The sequence below is a fragment of the Haemorhous mexicanus genome, chromosome 4 (assembly GCF_027477595.1).
Source record: "Haemorhous mexicanus isolate bHaeMex1 chromosome 4, bHaeMex1.pri, whole genome shotgun sequence".
NCBI lineage: Eukaryota > Metazoa > Chordata > Aves > Passeriformes > Fringillidae > Haemorhous > Haemorhous mexicanus.
The window spans coordinates 35,490,326-35,509,379 of NC_082344.1; the positions used below are offsets into that span (position 1 = coordinate 35,490,326).

At 36.3% G+C, this 19,054-nt stretch overlaps 1 protein-coding gene across 3 annotated transcripts in view; it reads left to right on the forward strand.

The window, feature by feature from the left end:
- Window positions 1–19,054, forward strand: part of GLRB (glycine receptor beta) — a 47,302-nt gene that overhangs the window by 18,155 nt on the left and 10,093 nt on the right. For 2 of the 3 annotated variants that reach the window (XM_059844443.1, XM_059844442.1), the window contains exons 5-8: window positions 3,627–3,856; window positions 7,187–7,269; window positions 9,954–10,094; window positions 15,767–16,059. In XM_059844443.1, the coding sequence (XP_059700426.1) occupies window positions 3,627–3,856; window positions 7,187–7,269; window positions 9,954–10,094; window positions 15,767–16,059 (747 nt within the window). Of the gene's footprint in view, window positions 1–3,626; window positions 3,857–7,186; window positions 7,270–9,953; window positions 10,095–13,381; window positions 13,535–15,766; window positions 16,060–19,054 lie in introns of all 3 variants that reach the window. The other variant, XM_059844444.1, reaches the window with a different exon arrangement.

Genomic DNA, 19,054 nt, shown 5'->3' on the forward strand with positions numbered 1-19,054 from the left:
CAATATTGAAGAGAACTGCTGTGCTTCCACATGCTTATCAAGAAAGTCTCCAGGAAAAAACTAAACAAAAGAACTAGTGAACTACAGAGAGAATCAGAATTTGTACAGATAAAAAGGAGAAGAGCTTACAGCAGAGCTGCTGCCTTCCAGTAAGCTCCCTTTATCTTGAATTTGTAACTTGTTTCCTTCTGTATCATTAGACCATTTGTCAAGGATCTCATGTTACCTCTGCTTCTGAGTTTGCACACATTTTTTGAGACTGCAGAACTGTGGTATAATAGGGTGGTTATGTCATATTTAGAAACTGTTTTAAACTGGATGACCAGTCAAGGATTCCTAGGGATAGAGAGTTTCTGGTGTAAATACCCATAGGGCTATAATTTTTTTTTTTTCTGTGATGATGATCTGACTTTCTGTCTACAGAATCTATGTTCAAGGTTTTTGCTTGAAGTGTGACCTTTCTTCACTGACTCAAGCAACAAAACACCAATTCTTCCTTTTCCTTTACTTTAAAATCTTACAGAAAGGTCTTTTTAATATTCATGACTTTAAAAAACATTCAGTTTCCTTATTTAATCTTAAAAATGACTTTTTTACTTCATTAAAAGCAAACACTATTATCTTGCCTTTCTTTGTATGAGTGCATTTGTTAGTCTTTCATGATCTTCTATGTGCTCTGTTTTGCAGAGAGATGCATAGGCTAGGCTTGCTTTCTGGCCTGAGGTGGTTTTCTGGCCACATGCACACTATTAAGTAGACTTCTGAAATATTTCCTAGAATGCCTGCCGACCTCCCTGAAAACGACTTGCCTTCTGTTGGAGTTACACAGGAAAACAAAGCCCTGTAGAATACTTCTGTGTTTCCTTCTACCTGACAGTTCCTCCTAGCTCTGATGCTGATGAATGTCTCTTCCATCCTCTTCCCCTAGTTTCAGCCTTTTTAGTTGCTATTTGACTCTCCTTTACTATAAAATGCCAATCACTCTGCAAATTCAAGAAAACGTTTGTAAAATGTACACCAGGAAGACCATGTGCTCCATGCAGATTGCTTCTTCAGTCCCTGTTCAACCTAATTCTAATACACTTACTGAATTTTAAAATTCATTGTGCAAATTTGAGAGGACTGGTTACAGACTTCTTTCAAGATAAATTTATACCAGATCATAGTCTTTACTGCTGCCAGATGCTGTAAGGGTGCATGCTCTTCTAAGAAGCAGCCCTTTTGCACATTGTTGTCTGGCTAGCCACAGTTATATATTGTGACATCTCTTTGCTCCTTTTTAAATTCTCTGTATTGCCTCAAGTATGTGGTGGCCTTCCTCTCCAAGTATCCCTGTCAAATTCTCTACTTTGGGCCTGAACCTCCCCACTTTAGATTATTGGGATTTTTCTTTTTCTGAGTTAAATGGGAACAGACTCAAGTTCTTAGAATGTCAAGACATCTGATTGTTTGGTGTTTAAGTTCATTTGTAATAGAGCAAGGAAGGAAATGAAATAGCATCCACCTGATCTTACTTCCAATTCTTATTTTGCCAGTGCATTCTGCTTTTCAGTGATGTAAGCATCTCCTTCTACTGAATGGGTAAGCTGAAGGCAAGTGTTGCACAGTGCTTATCATTTGCCTATGGCTTTGAAAAGGCATCTTATTTTGTTTGAAATTAGGGTAATGCACTTGTTTATGGGGAAGTTGAATTCAGTGTAACCAACAGTGTAATGCTTGTGAGCATGAATGGTATGCAGTATTTATCTCATATGGTTTAGAGTAATTTTTTTCACTGAGACAAGAAGTGCATATGGAATGGGAACTTCAGCAAGAAGCAAGTAAAAGAAATTTTCAATTATATACATATAATTGAAAATATGCTTTCTGAGATAATGACCTGAATTCCCTCCAATTATGAAGCTTCTTTATGAGAGCCTTCCAGTACAAATTCACTTCATATTAACCATTTTTTGCTTCTTCTTTACTTTGGCAAGACAACATAGGTCTTTGTATAAACAAGACTCAGACTATGTATATTTTTTCCAAAACTAACTGCCAACAAGTAATAAGTACTTAGTTTTGATGTTTTGCTTTTCCTTACAATGCACTAAGGAAAAATATTACACAGTATAGTGTAATAAAGAAATACTTGGGCTAATGTGACTGGTGGGCTGAACATGCGAAAGTGGGCACTGCATTTAACTAGACAGAGCAAATCAACAGAATAAATTATGCTGCATGAGGTCCTAGCCAAGTGGACTCCTTCTGGTTGAAGTTAGGATGACTGTCTCAACATGGCACCTGCTTTGGACTGTAAATGTAGTTAGTACAGCAGAAGATAATTCAGTTGTATCAGCAAAAAAAATGTGTAAGAGTCATTGACATGGAGAATAAAAACTTTTTAAAATTTGTTTGCATGCAGAATCCATTGACAAACCAAAAATATGTTGAGAATCTTCACTCCCATATTTCTAGCATTTTGGTATAATTGTAGAGCAGTAGCCATGTTTTCACTGTCTGAAAGACACAGCCCTTATCTCAGGAGGCTTTGTATCTAATAGACAGTTATGAAAAAACAAAGCACACAATAGAAGGCAGCTGTGAAGACCGGAGATAGAAATAATTTTACATGCAGAATTTTCACTCATTTGTTTGGGTTTAACTTTTTTCCAACTTTATTCTTGGTATGTGATCTGCCTAGTTTACATATACATCAAAAAGAGGCGCTGGCTTAAATGGAAATGTAAAAAATAAAAAGACTTAAGAGATAAGGCTGAAAAATCCTAGCTGACATTCTAGGTCAGATTCTTCCTTCAGATGCACACAGCTTTCACTAAGCACAGAACACGTGCAGGGTATCATTTTGCCCTGAGACACATGCTACTCCAGTTCCCAAAAGCAAAATTAGGTTCTCATTGGGCACGGCTCCAGTACTGTCCTTCCTTCAGCCAAATTCCTCTGATTTCAGAAGGAGATTTCCTCTGTAGAGCCTTGATTTTGTCTCTTTGAGACTGATTCTGTTTCTCCTTTCATACCTGCCACCTGAGTACTTATGTTGCAAGCTAGCATCAGTTTTCCCTTTACCAAGATTGTCCCAGATCACTGGTAGAAGGTCTGAGGCCATATTCTGTGTGTGTAGTATAGAATCTATTACCTACCTGGTCTGTTTCCTCCTTTTATAGTGTGATATTTTGCCATCAGTGTGCCACAACCAAATGGAGAGTAAACTGGAATTGGCACTCACAGGATATCCTGAAAGATGTGATATCATGCCTGCTGCCTGCAGCCATTTAGTGTAGTCAAGCTATGGCCTCTCTCTGCCCTGCTGCATGCTTTTCTCTATGCCTGGGTAACAGGAGCTTTTACTGAGGGAATGCAAAAATGACTCTGGAGTGGCAATTTGATCCTTTGTTTAAGGAAAGTTGCTGTATTCAAAACCATGAGTGAGATGTAATCTGTTTGTACTAAAGTCTGTTAAACATAATGCTTTGTAATGTAATTTGAATAGTGATTACTGTCTTTTTGATAGAAAAATCAGGGCATAATTTTTTTTCTCTTGCAAGTCTAATGGAATTGTTTTATTTCTCTGTGGGGTTTTTGCTAGATTTTTGGCTAGTCTAATATTAGTTTATTCTTCCAATCAGGATTATAGAGTCAACATCTTTCTAAGACAGAAGTGGAATGACCCCAGACTCAAACTGCCCAATGACTGGAGAGGTTCAGATACATTGACAGTGGACCCAACTATGTTTAAGTGTCTTTGGAAGCCAGACTTATTCTTTGCAAATGAAAAAAATGCCAACTTCCATGATGTCACACAAGAAAATATCCTTCTTTTTATATTTCGGGATGGAGACGTCCTAGTCAGCATGAGGTATTTTATTTATATGATTCCACTGGTTTTTTTAAGTGATTTTATATGAAGTATATATTCTGTATTAGCCTTAGTAATGTAATACAATTTATTACTAACATTTCAATTTACATGAGACAGTTTCTAAACAATGCTCCAATAACTTATGTGTAAAGAAATCAGATGATAGCACTGCAAGTGTGAGAAATTTGAAGTGTATATACTTGTTAAGCTAACACACTGAACTAACTAAATTTAAACCCTTTGGATAATTTCTTAGATTCCTAGAAGCATAGTGGAGTGGATAATATATCTGAAATACAAGTTTCAATAAAACAGTATAATTTGCACAATACTTAAATTTTTACAGCAGCTAAAGTAAACAATGATTACTTGCTAAAGATATCGAGAAAACAGAAATTATAAAATTTGTGAATATGTATGTTTTGTAAAACTACTGCAAAAAAAATCCTGATTAAGTTCTATGTCTTGCTGGATATAATTTTTTTCAGAAGCCTCGAAATTGCTGTTCAATTGAATTGCAATTAACATATACTTTTTTGGTAGTTTGACTTGATTTATCAAAGGTTTACACGGTGCCACAAAAATAGTCATCCACTTAAACCAGCAAATTAGTTGATTAAATAGGAGGTCATAGTGAATTACAGCTATGGAGGGTTTGTAGTTTATAGCTGGTAGAGATTAGGCTGAATTTTCTAACAGGAAGTGAATTTTCTTCTGGTGTGTGCTGTAACATATTGCCCTGATAGAGACAAAAATGATTATCTGAATATTCTGCAACATTACCTTTAAGAGGGAACCACTTGAGAAGCTAGGTTTACCTGAGCTATTTCTTCCTGGGGTAGAAATGGATAGAAAAAAGGAGAAACTATATGAAAGAGTTTGGATTCTTTTTTTCCCATTTCAAAACAGGGTGAGGAAAATCATTCTCAAGACTATTGCTGTCAGTGATCAGAAAAGAAAATACATTGGGCAATCAAAGCATTACATTTGGATTGCTCTGAAGGTCTTGGTTTTGATTTCAGCTGCTTCTGTAGTTTTGAAGTGTGTAGAAATTAATATTTGAAAGTAGAAAATAACTTCCAGCTATGAAAGAAGTTTCCCTTTTGAAAAAGTAAATGTTAAATGAAACATTGAAATATTCTTCAAATATTTTTGCTGGGTTGCAGGTATTTGTAAATGATCTCAATAAGAATGGTTGATGATTAGTGAATATTGAGTGAATACTAATGGAAGTGTTTCTGATGGAAAACCTATTCTCTGAAAAGTGCAAAAAAGAAAACTCGGTTCAATAACATTAGAAATTATTGCCATCTTCTAAAAATACTCTGTTTATTTTAATAGCACACTTTGTTCTTACATGATATGTGTGCAGGTAAGATGAATTATTTTAGGGACAGTGGTTTGATGACATTTTAAAAATATATAATTTCTATGTCTTGTGTTTCTAGTTTACAGAAGTATTATCATGTATAAATGAAAGACTCTCCAGTTATCAAAATACTTTATGACAAAATGTGTATGAGACAAAGCTCTTGCACAAATAGTTAAGAATTATGAAACTGAAAACAGGAATAAACAGCTACTGCTCAATCAGGGGAAGTAAAACAGTTGACTCCCCCCCCCCCCAAAAAACCCAATCTATTCGGTGTTCTGTGCTTTTCAACATAAATCATCTGAAAAACTGAATTTGCAAGTTCATTTGATGATACCAAAATATGCAGAACAGTAAAGATAAGAGACAACAGTAAGAACCACAAATCAATCTAATGACTATGCAACAAAGTATGGGATAAAATTCAATGTAAACAACTGGCAATTATGCACGAGGGGAAAAAGATTAGTTTAACTTCACATAAAGCCTGATTGATCTATAGTTGGTTATTTCCAGCCAAAAAAAATTAGCTTAGAGTAGTAATGGATAGTTCTTTGAAAATGTCAGCTAATAGTTCAGAATTATTTGAGAAAGTGAATTGAATTCTTGGTAGAATTAGGGATTAAAGTTATGCCAGTGCATAAAAGTGTGCTATACTTACATCTTGAATGCAATTCTGGTCTTCCAGCTGTAGGACGGGAAGCAGGGACAGTCAAAGGTGTGGAACAGCTGAGCAAGGCTGAACTTTTCACACTGGAAAAAGCAAAATAATTGAGGTGGGGCCATAGAGGTCTCTAAATCACAAATGGCACAGAGAGAATGGGTGGACATTGATTTTTTGCCTTCTTTTACAGTGAAAGAACTATGAGACAGACTGGGTTATAGGTAAAAAGGCATAATTAGAGTGTGTGCAGCTTAGCTGTGGCATTCTTTGCTGCAAGATGCTGGGCATATTAAACTTTATATGGTGTCAAGGTTTAACCCCAGCTGGAAACTAAGTACCATTCTCTCATTTCTTCCTGGCCTCAGTGGGATGGGAAGGAGAAGCAGGAAAATAAAGGTCATAGAAGTTGGGGGTCGAGAACGCCTTAAAAATTGCAGCAAAGTAGAACAAAATAAAAGTGTTAATGCTAATACTAATTGTAATGAAAGGGAGAGGGGGAAAGTGACATAAAACCAAGAGAAACTAGTTATGCGAAAGAGAATTGCTCACTACCTGCTGACAGCTGCTCATCCCTTCCCTGCTGCCTCTCATCTCCTTGTATACCTTCTCACTGGCAGAGTATGGAAAACTGAAATGTCCTTGATTTAGGGTAAGCACTACTCAGCAACCACCAAAACCATCAGTGTGTTATCCATGTTATACTGAATCCAGAACACAGCACTGTGCCAGCTACTAGGGAAAAAACAAAAAAAACTGTCCCAGGTGAAACCAGGACACCTAGATTCCAGAAAGCAGCTGAAAGCAAAACAAGTTCTTGGAGACAAAAAAATCTGTTGATGTCCCTCAAATACTGAAAGAATCCCTTCTGGTTTGGAAAGTCCTTGAGGTGCAACTTTTGGATGCTGCTGGATATCTGGCGAAATAACACTTCCAGATTGCTGTAGTGTCATATTCTTCTTTATAAGTCTGTCACTGGCCAATGCTGGAGACAGGACTCTGTTCTGTATGGACATTTGGTTTGCTTATTCTATGATCTATATGTATTTTGTCTTGTATTAGTAGTTCTTTAATTTGTGAGTTTCTATATGTTTAAAACCCTCTATAAAATTTCATTGTCTTATTTTATGCTAGAGAGATCTCCATTGCAAACTGCTAATTATAACTTCTAAACTTTGTTTCTGCTCTTTTAGAAGACGAAAATCAAAAACCTGTGATTTTTTTCTTTGTCATGGCCATCTACTGCTTCCCTGATAACTCACACAGTTTTTTAATACCATTTCTGTATTTTCAGATTGTCTATTACACTGTCATGCCCTTTGGACTTGACCTTGTTTCCTATGGATACACAGCGCTGCAAGATGCAGTTGGAAAGCTGTATGTAAATCACTCTGTCCCTAAAAACGGTTCTCTTCTAGGCATGCATGAGAATCTAACAAAAATTATTAATTCTGTTTACTTCATCTCAACACTTTTAATGAATCATGAAATTGATACTCACTGGTTCCTACAAATGTAGGATTTTCCTATTTAAGATGTTTCTTACTGTTATGGCACTGTGCACTCTTAGTTTTAGCTTTTGCTATCAACCAGAATGATATCTGAGGCCTTTTATTAAAGGCATTTACAATAAATTGAGATACATGGAAACATATCATTTGGAAAAAAGAATGGTTTTGCCAGGTGGTTTTAACTTCCACAACCTGTGCTGCTTTGTAGGTTTTGGGGTCCCAATTTATCCCCTTGCATTGATGATACATTGTATCATCATTGTACCAACATTGGTATTGTTTGGAACTCCTTTGATACAGTACCAAAGGAAAAGTATTTGATGCCAAAGCAGTGAGACCATTTAGTATCAAACCTTTTGAAAGTGGTTTCAGGATGTGTTGTGGATGTAGTCAGGCATCTATTCCTGGTCCCCAGGTGATTTAATCTTACAACAGGGCAGACAGGACACATCTCTGAAGGGCTTCATGCCATGCTGGAAGTTACAGACAAAGTGTTTCCGAAATCCATCTTCCTTTCCGTGCCCCAAATATGCAGGTGTCTGCTCAACAACAGCTTTTTCCAACAGTTTAATCCTTGGTGATCCCACTTTCATGGTAATTCTCTTTTCCTAAATAAGGATGAGCATGAAGCAGAGAGAAGGAAGGTGACCTGTTCCAGTCTGCTCCTGCTGTAACATATAAACTCATTCAGCTCTAACTCCAGCAGGTCTGGTGGGAAAGGTGACAGGCTAGGGAAAAGAGTCACAGATGAAGAAAAAATGAGGTTAACCAAAGCTGGGCAAGGTATCACAATATGGACAAGGCTAATAATAGTACGGTTTTAAAATTTTGGTTTTGATTGCCAGCACTTATCTTTAGAATTTTAGTATGTCCATAGTTATTTTTTTCATCACTACTATGTATGTACATTAGCTGAAGTTATGGAAAACGTTATGGAAAATGTTGGGTTTTCCATAATGTCCAGTTATGGACATTATGGAAGACCCAAGTCAATTTGGGGTTAACCTGGAATTAGTAATACTAAGAGAAGTTCACTTAAGATTTCTCATCCCAGCAAGTCCACTTACATTACAAGTGTTGAAAGGTGTAGTCATGCAAGGAGAAACTACTTGTTAAATAAACAATGCTAAGATGATATACTCAAACGCAATGAATTTGCCTCTTGGAAAAGACTATGCACTAGGCTTTCTTCTACCTTTTAATTCAGTTATCAAAAGTAAGAAGGGTACCCATGACTTCCTATCTGTCCTTCCAGTTCTTTCCCTGCTAGCCATTGGTAGTTTTATTATTAGATTATTTTCAAATCAATGTTTTGTTTTTGCTTGCTAAATTTAGAAATCAAAAAAGGCCATCTTGTTACTAAGATGTTCTCATATCCACAGTTATAATCCCTAGTTCTACATATTCTCTAAAGACACAATTTTCCTTCTCCAGTTATTGTTATCATAAAGGATCTTGGCAGTTTTGTGATATGCTGTGTGTTGGAACGGGGTGAAAAGGATTTTATGAATGAAACGTTAACACAATTTTTTATAGTGTATTATATTATGAAGTTTTGAAACATTGTGATTTTTATTAAATTATTGTGAATCATAAAGAAATCATTTATGAACAGTTTCACTTTTTTAATCACCGCTGGTTTTCAAAAATTAAAAAGAATAATCTAATGCCTCCAGAAAAAGAATGGCTCTTTAAACATTTTTCTCAGGCTTTGAACTGCAAAATGATGCATTCCAACTCCATCTTTTTTATGTTTCCTCATCTGTTTTTCTATCTAACACACATTATCTCTGTTTGAATTCAGTTAATCTTTAATGAACAGACGGTAGCAAAAAAATGGCTTGTAAATCATGATTCTGATTATGCATATTTAATCAATATTGCTTTATTCTTGAATATTGGGAGTCTAACTTGCACTGCCTCTCGCTTGGTGCTGGTGTATATATTATGATTTGGGCACTCAAAGGTTTGCTGAGGTCTGTCTGTCCTCAGTGGGTCAGGAAGGCACTCAGCTGATTTCTGTAGGACTGCACATCTGCTCTAATTCCTGGGCAAGTATTTCCTGAATGGCAGTGCTGCCATGAATCAGGGCTTTTAGTCTGAGAAAATAAGCAGTGTGGTTGTTTTACACAAACACCATGATTCATCACGGTAATTGAGTTGTTAAATTCTTTTGAAGTTATTCAGACTCATTAAAATTTGTCTTTTTCATATTTTGCTGAAGTAGAGAATGAGTATGGAGGCTTGAAAGCTGTGGAAAATACAGCTTTGCTCTCTTTGTTTGAAAAGTACACCCTGTAACAAATACTTCTTAGTCATCCTAATATTGCTGATAATGTAATGTTTCACCCACTAAGCCCCAACTTCGGCCCACATAAAAATGTAGCTGTGGATTATTTAATTCTTCTATTTATTTATTTATTTGAACAGGAAATAAAAAGAAAAAGACTGAAAGATACACAATACATATATGCTAGGTTTTCTTGCAGAGTTTACTGTGATTGAGCTAGATATTTAAACAATGACTATTATTATTATTTTGTCTTGCAGTTGGTTACACAACTGATGACTTACGGTTTATCTGGCAGTCTGGAGATCCTGTACAGCTAGAGAAAATTGCTCTGCCTCAGTTTGATATTAAAAAGGAGGATATTGAATATGGTAACTGTACCAAGTATTACAAAGGCACAGGTAGGTAATATAAATTATTTCCTTGGTAAAAAACTCTAAGCTTCCTTCAATGGTTAATATTCAAGCCCACATCTTACATTTCCTGGGATAAAATAGATTACATTTCCTGGAATAAAACAGATTACTCTTAACTAATGAGTGGTTCATATGTGGTAAACTTACCACTAATGAGTGATAAGTTTAATATGTGATCATTACAAACTAGTTCAAATATAGAAATGTCCAAGTTGAAGAAGACATTTAATGTTTGTCTTGGCTTTACTTACAGATATCATGATCTTATTATCACTGTGTTATTTCTATGGTTCTAATACCTGTTTATGCTAGTGAATGTCAAAATTTTCTGAAAGATTGTATGTGCAGAATTATGACAGTTGCAGCAAAGTGGGTAAATTTTGATTTTCTGGTTAGACTTTTGTGCCATACGTGGATAGTACTAGAATGTAATTCCAAATGCTTCATCCTGTGGATTCTTCCTTTCTCGAAATGTTCTGGAAATTCTGTCATTTTTGAAAGCTGCTTGCAATCCTCAGCCCTCTATTTATTTATTCCTATGATCATTTTTTTAATATTGGCACAAATTTTTCCAATGGTTTCTGTACTCTGGTTTTAACGATTTACGTTTTTCACTTTGATTGATTCCTGCCTAAGATTATATCCAAACTATTCACACTGTGACAAACACAAGACTTTCTACAAGAGCAGCTGTATTTTAGTCAGTGCTTTTACATCATGGGAGTAAATCTTCTATTAAAACTCAATTAGGGAGTCTGTGGGGCTGCAGCTTCTGAGGACCCTCTGCAAGTTTCTTCTTGGATATTCAGCTGAAGTGGAGGCTCTGTAACTTGCAGTTGCTGCTGTGATAGATTCCAAGCCTGGAGAGATCTCAAGAAACCTTAGCAGACCTCAGAGTTAAGAATTTAATTTGAAAAGATAATGAAAATAAAAGTGGGCTTTGTTTTTTAACTGCAAAATGAGTGAGATCTCATCCTAAGAACATAATTCATCCACTCTTCATAGGTGATTTATAATTCCTAAATAATAAGAAAAGTTTTTCTTCAGAAAAGTTCTGATTTTTTGAAAGCATATCCAGCACCTAGCAGTGATGGCATTCAGGAAATGTTAAAACCTTACTTAACAGTGAGAAAAATATTTGGTTCCTATTTAAAAACTGAAATTACTGAAAAAAATTATCTATAAAATAGTGAAAAACTAAGGGAATGGATCTTTCATTTCCCAAACGAAATTCATAAACATGGGTAAATTGTAAAATGTATAATCTATTGTGATTATTTTGAGGTATGCCCTAAATCTGAAATTAAACATCTAAAAAAACTTTAGATAGTAACCCTATTTTAGGAACCCTAAGGTTTTAGGAACCCTAAAGAAAAATATTTAAGAATTATACACAAAGAAAATAACTGGTGTTCTCTCAAGTTTCAGCAGCTTATGACCACAAATGACATGGTGCAAAATGTTCAGTAAAATATTCAAATTCTATGTGTATGCTTTGAACATTAAAGAAAGAACATGAGAGAACCATTTTAAAAAGTTTTCACAACTCTTTTACTGCAAATCCATTCTGTAAAGAACCTTCATTTAATCTCATAACCAAAACCAGAATCAATATTTCACTAATGTGAGTCGAATATTTAGTATGCTGAAATATTTTAAAAGGCTGTTTTTAATGCTCCATTTTTTTATTTACTTGACAATTCTTAATGTGAAGGTATTTTTTAATAGGTGATATCACACACAGAGCTAAATAATTTTGTCAGATAATCAAGAGAAGTTTTGCATCAAGGAGCAGATTTTCAAAATTATGGCTTATGTAGGAGTTCCCTGAGAATTGCAAAAACCCTTAATCTTTACTGCCTATTTCTGTCAATGGATGTTTTATCATACCTACCTAAGTTGAAAGAGGGTCAGCAAGTCTGGGCTGCTTTTGTAGCAATACTTTGAATATTTATATTTGCAAATTTCCCGTCATTCTTTAATTTTATGACAGATCAAATAGGTCCTTTTGAGCTGCATGGTGAAGGCAATAGATACCATATTCTGTCTGATGAAATATTATTCAAATGAAGGCATGCAGAATGCATTTCCTACATAACACAAACAAATAATGATTTTGAAGGTCATCTCCCATTTGAAAACAAAACCTAAAATTGTCTGGAATCCATTCATAAATTATAGAGGGAAAATTTTTTAGCCAAGCGATCACTGAAGATGATAGAATGAGTTATAAAATACAGTATAGTGTCTTCTACACAAGGATGTTTGTCCTTAATGTTTTCTACTTTTGTTGTTGTGTTTTTATACCCAAAAAGCACTTTTACAATGTATCATTGTACAGCACTTAATTGATACAATATGGGAGGTAAATGGAGAACTTTTTGACATATTCTATCTTCTAAATAAGTATCTCACCACCTGGATCAATAAGTACAGTCTGCTTTGAATGTTGAAGTTGTTGTAATATAACATAGGAATGCCTTTTTCTTGTGGTAGAATAGTTTTTGAAGTTTCCAGGCTTTTTCCAACACTGTTGTGTTATTATTAACATAAAAATTCCAGTTCTTCTAATTGAATGAAAATATGGACAGAAATTATTTTGTGGTTGTCAGACTTCTTGATGCATTTGTTATCTCCAGCAAAACATCTAGTAACTGCAACTTTGTTTTGTGTTGAATTCATCTTAAACATCATCTGAAGTTGGTATGCTTTAGATGTTGATTTTAAAAGATTTGATACATTGTTCCTTGTTTACAAAATTTGCAGCTTTTCTACAGTCTTTTTAAAATGTCTATACCAATTTTAGAAGTCATTTGTACCAACTTTAAGTGCTGAGGAAATCTCTGGTTAGTCACATTCATTCACCGCATTCCATTCTAAACCTGCTGGACTAATATTTCTTAACTCATCTTTTGCAGAAATTAATGCTAAGTAGGATTTTCAGATGAGCTTAAGCTAGTAGGACTGCTAGACTCCATTGGTGTTGTCTGAACTGCATCTTGAAGCCAGCATCAAGCTGGGAGTCACTTCAGCCTCCTGCTGCTTTGAAAAGAGGAAGGGTTCCTTACAGAGCACAATGTACCATACCCTAACCACACTTAGTGCTTAAGTAAATTCATGTCTTGACTTTTTTTTCAAATTAAAGTCTTTGCCTTTATAAAGAAAATCAGAGCATTGAACTTTTGCTTTTAAGCAGAAAAAGACCTGGAATCTATGGATCAGAAGTTCACCTGCAAAGCACATTGAACATTAATGCATTTATTTCTTTGAAGGTTATTACACTTGTGTAGAAGTAATCTTCACTTTAAGAAGACAAGTTGGATTTTACATGATGGGTGTTTATGCTCCTACACTGCTAATTGTTGTTCTATCCTGGCTGTCATTTTGGATCAATCCTGATGCAAGTGCTGCAAGAGTCCCACTGGGTAACCTGAATTTTCACGTACTGTCACGATCCTCTGTAACACCATTGAGCCATTCTCAGTTGCTTTGGCTACATGACACTGGACCCTGAAAGCAACTTCACTTCCATCTTCCACTCATCATTTCCACTGAACTCTGCTCATTCCAAGTCCTGTAAACTTCACCTTGGCATTAAGACTTCACTTGATTGTAGTTCCAGCATTTGGGTGACAAGTACACAGTTTCCACTCCTCTCAACCTGGACAAGTCTGATCTGTCTCTGCACGGGTGGTGCTGCAAACACAGGAAATATGCATGTTACAGGAATTTCAACATTTGGATAATGAGTAAGAAAGCAGGATAATAAGGGAGGCTTTTAATAGCTACCTATTGGAGAAGTCTTTTTGAAGATTAATAGAAATGATATTTGGAAAAGAGCTAGCATTTCTCTTACCTGACTGGCTTTATTTCATTAGAGACTCATTTCATGAGAGTACTTCAAGCTCATGCAATCATTCTGCTCAGCCCAACATAGTAGGTACGCCCTTCATTTATTATGAAATAGCAGGACACACTTAATAGTAACAATATTATCCTGGCTAATAGGGTTGTACACAGGACTACAGCTCTGGCATGGCCTGCTGACCCCAAGAGCTGAGTGACATGCAGAGCTGTTTGACGTGCATGCACTGTTTGTATGTGAATGCTTTGGGTACAGTAGATGGAAAGTAAGCCAGAGTGTACACTGAGGATTCAGTTCAGTATTTGCTGTATCATTCTGTTCTGAGATAACACATCTGGTCATTCTTCATTATCTCTATGGACAAAAAAAATTTCCAGCTTTGCAGTGGTACATTGATGCTACACATTTCTAAATAAAGCATCATAAAATTTTGTGGTTTAAAATCACATGACTGTAAACGTTTCTTTATGCTTCAGTGTTCTAAGAGCTAGTGAATTGTCCATTTGAGATTAATGCTAAATAAAGTACCATATCAATCTTAGTGAAATCCAAATGGGAACAGTAGCTAAAGAATGTGTTGTTTGTGATCAAGTAGAAATGAATATTTTCATAGGCCAATGCAGATAGTTTAATTTTAATTTACATTTTCACATCCTCAGTTTCTTAAAATGGATCTGAAGGAAATAATCTCTCTGTGAATGGAAAAAGATTTCATTCACTATAAGAAACATAGCTGAGACTCCTTTTGGCCAACATTTTTTATAGACATCAATTCTATTTCATTAGCCTCCCACTCATAAATAAAGATTGTTATCATTAGCAGTCACAAAACCAAAATGAGACATTCTGAACTTGGAGATTGAACTAAGTTTTCCCTACATGACAGCCATTTCTAAAGTTAGCTTTTTCCAAATGTAACTGTTCATGCTACTATTTTCACAGGAGCCTGTCAGAAATCTCTCTTTGGCATCAAGCTTGTATTTGTCTCTTGTGATATGAATCCTGTGTTGATGGTGACATTTGGAAACCTTATTAGGGGAAATGCTTGGTGAAATCCATGATGAGTGTGACCTTCTAACAGCCTTTGCACATGTGGGCTTTCTTCATGATAAGGGCTTCATGAAATGCCCTTTATCTCGAAAGCTTCTTGATCCTGGAAGCTCAAATAGGGAATGGCTGTGACCCTCAGTAACCTCCACGTTTTCATCTTCTCAGTGAATTGGGAACAAAGGCTTTTTGATTTGCTCATACAGCTTTTCTTGTCAGCAAAAACTTCCCTTTTACCTAAGGTCTGAATATCACACTTGTGAACAGCTCATTCAGAGAATTGCTCCTGCTATAGCACAGTTCAGATTTCTGGGACAATGCTATTCTAACTTAAAGGACTCATATTTTTGGTTTAAGTATCATATATTTCTCTTCCACCTTCCCAGAATTAGATGCACATTGTAAGATAAGTCCTCAGAAAGCCCATTTCCCAGCTGTGTGATGTGTGATGGGACAGGTAAACCATAACAACCAGTTTAGCCTCACTTATTTGTTTCTCTGTTTATAAAATGAAGGTAATCATTATTAGTAATTCATCATTAACTGCAATGTCCTACCTAAGTGTTTAACTTGTTCATTAGCTGAAAGCATGAGTACTTTGTACACCTGCTGCACCAACCACATTGTGAAGTCGCATTCACTGTTGTAAAACATCATTCACTATTGTCTGTTTCAGAGGAAGAGCAAAGCCAGTGTCATTAAAGGGAAGTTTTCTTATTCAATATATTGTTTTCTCTTTTTGTAGGTATTTTCTCAGTGCTCAGCTTGGCATCTGAATGTACCACTCTTGCAGCTGAACTCCCCAAAGTGTCTTACGTGAAGGCCTTAGATGTCTGGCTGATTGTTTGCCTTCTCTTTGGGTTTGCATCCCTGGTGGAATATGCTGTGGTTCAGGTAATGCTAAACAATCCAAAGAGAATTGAAGCTGAAAAAGCAAAGATTGCCAAGGCAGAGCAAGCAGAAGGGAAGAGTGGGAATGCTGCCAAGAAGAACACTGTGAATGGCACAGGGACTCCTGTTCACATCAGCACTTTACAGGTAGGAGCTACAAAGCTTTGTATGCAAAATCAGCATTCTTCTCTATTAACCCAATTCCAGGAATATAACATTTGTAATAATTTTGAATAGTGCTTAGTCTTGGAAGGGGTCAAGACAGTAAAAACATGCTGGTAACTAATGGCCAGCCACCTGACCAATTGGTCCCTAGTGATTTGGGGTCAGAAGTTCTAAGTGAAAAATTTATCTTTTAATATTGTAGCAGCATAGCTTCTGCTTAGCTTCAGGTAAATAAAGTAGCAAGCAGCTTTACAGTTGCTCTTTTACTCATAATAAATAGCAGCTGTCAAACTGTAACTATTCAGAGGTCGGAACTCTCAGACAGTATTTGCTGAGAGCATGCTCAAATAACACCCAGCTCATTGCTTTCCCTGGGATGGCCACAGCTGCACTGCATTGCATGCCTATGAAGCCAGGAATCCAGAAGTCGAGGCATTTGTAGACAAAAGACCTGTCTGTCTGTCTGTCGAACAGCTCCTGCATTTCTTTCGTTGCCAGATGGAGTTTATGTGTAAATCAGTCAGATTTCACTATATGGTTAAAAATGACGTGTACATCTTCACTCAGGCCGAAGTTTTCCATCATGTTGCTAAATTCCTGATATTTTAGAAGTCCCTGTTTGTGCTCGAAGAGTTTTCAGACATCCCGGTCCAACTGCCTTCAGTCCTAAGTGGTATTTACTTGACATTTATTCTACAGAAGAAAATATGTTATTCTGCAACATGTGTAATATGAATTTGGCTTGTCCTTTTCAATGACTCAGCAATTCTGTTGTATAAAATAAAGCTACTAGGCTAGATCCAGGTGGTAATATTGGTACACATTGACTTCAATATTTCTTTTAGGAAGGAGTAGTTTATGCAAGAATGGCTGAAATCCTGTCTTAGTATCAAGCTAGGATTGTCCCAACTTGATTAACTAATTGCCCCCAGTCCAGAAGAGCTGCAGGTAGCTTCACTGTTCTGCAATACCTGCAGCTCAGTGCACTTAACTACCATAATTGTCATCTGGTAGAAGAATCTTTGGGAAATGTTTTGGTAGGCAACTAGTCTCAGCTTAGAGTAACCCCATGACTGCTTTCACTTGTGTCATGAGTAATTCCCCAAGCCTAGGCAACATGAGAAAGCAAATGGCTCTGCTGTGGTTTTGCTTTCCCTGAACTGAATGGGATCATTTTGTGTTCAGAAATCTGCAGGTCCCAAATTCATCTGTTTCTTCTGACAGAATAGTTGCAAAAATCCAGCAAAGCAGCATATAATATATTTTTCCTATTTCCAGTACTTAAAAAGTGTTAAGTGTTCAGCTTGATAAATTACAAGTTTAACAAAAATTTACAGTTTTTCAGTAGTGTTAACAAAACCAATTGCTAAATTACTGATTCTCTTTGCTATGCATATCCTCTAGGGTACATGCCATTGTCATATCCAAGTGGAAAAGTTACCTATTATCACCTATGTTGTGCTTTCATATTTTAATTTTTTTTCAAGAAGGCACTGGTATACAGTGTGTTTTAAGACTTAGAAGGGGAATCATTATCCACAGAAGTTCAGCAATGTTTCCCATGAGTGGTGTCTAGCAGTAGGCTGAAGGGTTTTAGAATTCAGAATTCAGTCTGCCCTTCTCTCGTAGCATCTCCCCTCCATGATTTCAAGATCATGATCTTGAAATGCCAGCCTCAGCTTCTCATGTTTGACCTGCACTTTTCAGGGTCTTCCCAGTCTTCCCAATTTGTTATGAGAGACCTTTAACATTCCAGTAGCTACTGATGATCTTTATACAGAGATTTACAGAAAATATTATTTTACAAGCCATAGTGGAAATAGGTATTCCTTGCTGTAAAAGTTGGTCATGTGGCTGAGTAGCTCATGGCTAATGATCCAGCTTGAATTAATCCACCTGCTTTGAAACACAACCTACCAGAGGAAACAAATCCTGCGCTGGTAATTTCTGGGAAGATGACCAGGCTGAGATAGAAAAAGGTCCCAGACCAATGAATCATTTGACATCAGGACGTGGTAGGACAGTGATGCTAGATTTAATATATTTGAAAGCTATAAATCTGCCTAGCTGAAAACTCCCTCTCTGGACCTACTGGTGCGTAGGAGTACTTTGAAAGTTCTTGGCCCTGGAAAAGCATGTACTAAAGTCCTAAATCAGAACAGGTGTAAATCTTTTGGTAGCTCTGACTTCTAATCCAAAAGTAGGCCTGCCTCACAAAATTTGGATTGCTCCCATACAGACCTAGTAATGATCAAGTAGAGAATGCATTTGTCATACGGAAAATATGCAAGGGAGAGAAACATTAAAGAAGCAGGTAATGGAAAAAAACTGTATGTTGAAAGGCATAAAGAATACAAAACAAAAAGAGGCCAGAGTGCTGTCCCAGAACTTCAGGAGCTGTTTCTCATCAGGGTCATGTAGGATTGTGTGAGAGGCAAGGGCAAATACTCTGCTAAATGTCTGGAAAGACTTAGGTGACTTTAGGAGAAAAGGATGACTTATAACTGCACTCCTGTAATAAGTATATATCCTACAGAAATGTTTAAGGATGTTCTTTTTCCACATAGGAAGTGATATTCAGGCAAAAGTGACTGAGGGTGTAGCTGGAAATGTCAGCATAGCTAAGCTTGAAACAGTGGATAGATCAGATGGGACTTGAAGGCAAAAGCAACAGAAAAGATATGGAAGCAGAAAACTCCAAGTGGGGAAAAACAGAGAGAATGAATAATTCAATTTATAAGTGTTTCTCCTGTTTAAATTAAGCTCTTACATATTAAGAAACATTAACTGAATAGTGCTGATACAAATCTGTTAGTTGTTTAGAGGGTAATCAAATTTAAAAAGTGAAGTTACTTTACTTCACTTTAAAATGGTCCTGATCCTCATGCCAAGGCAGTTTTTGTTCCCTGAGCAGCAAGTTGTACACTTCCTGCTTTTGCAGTGCTGCAGCAGTGATGTCTGCAGGAGATCTGGGGAA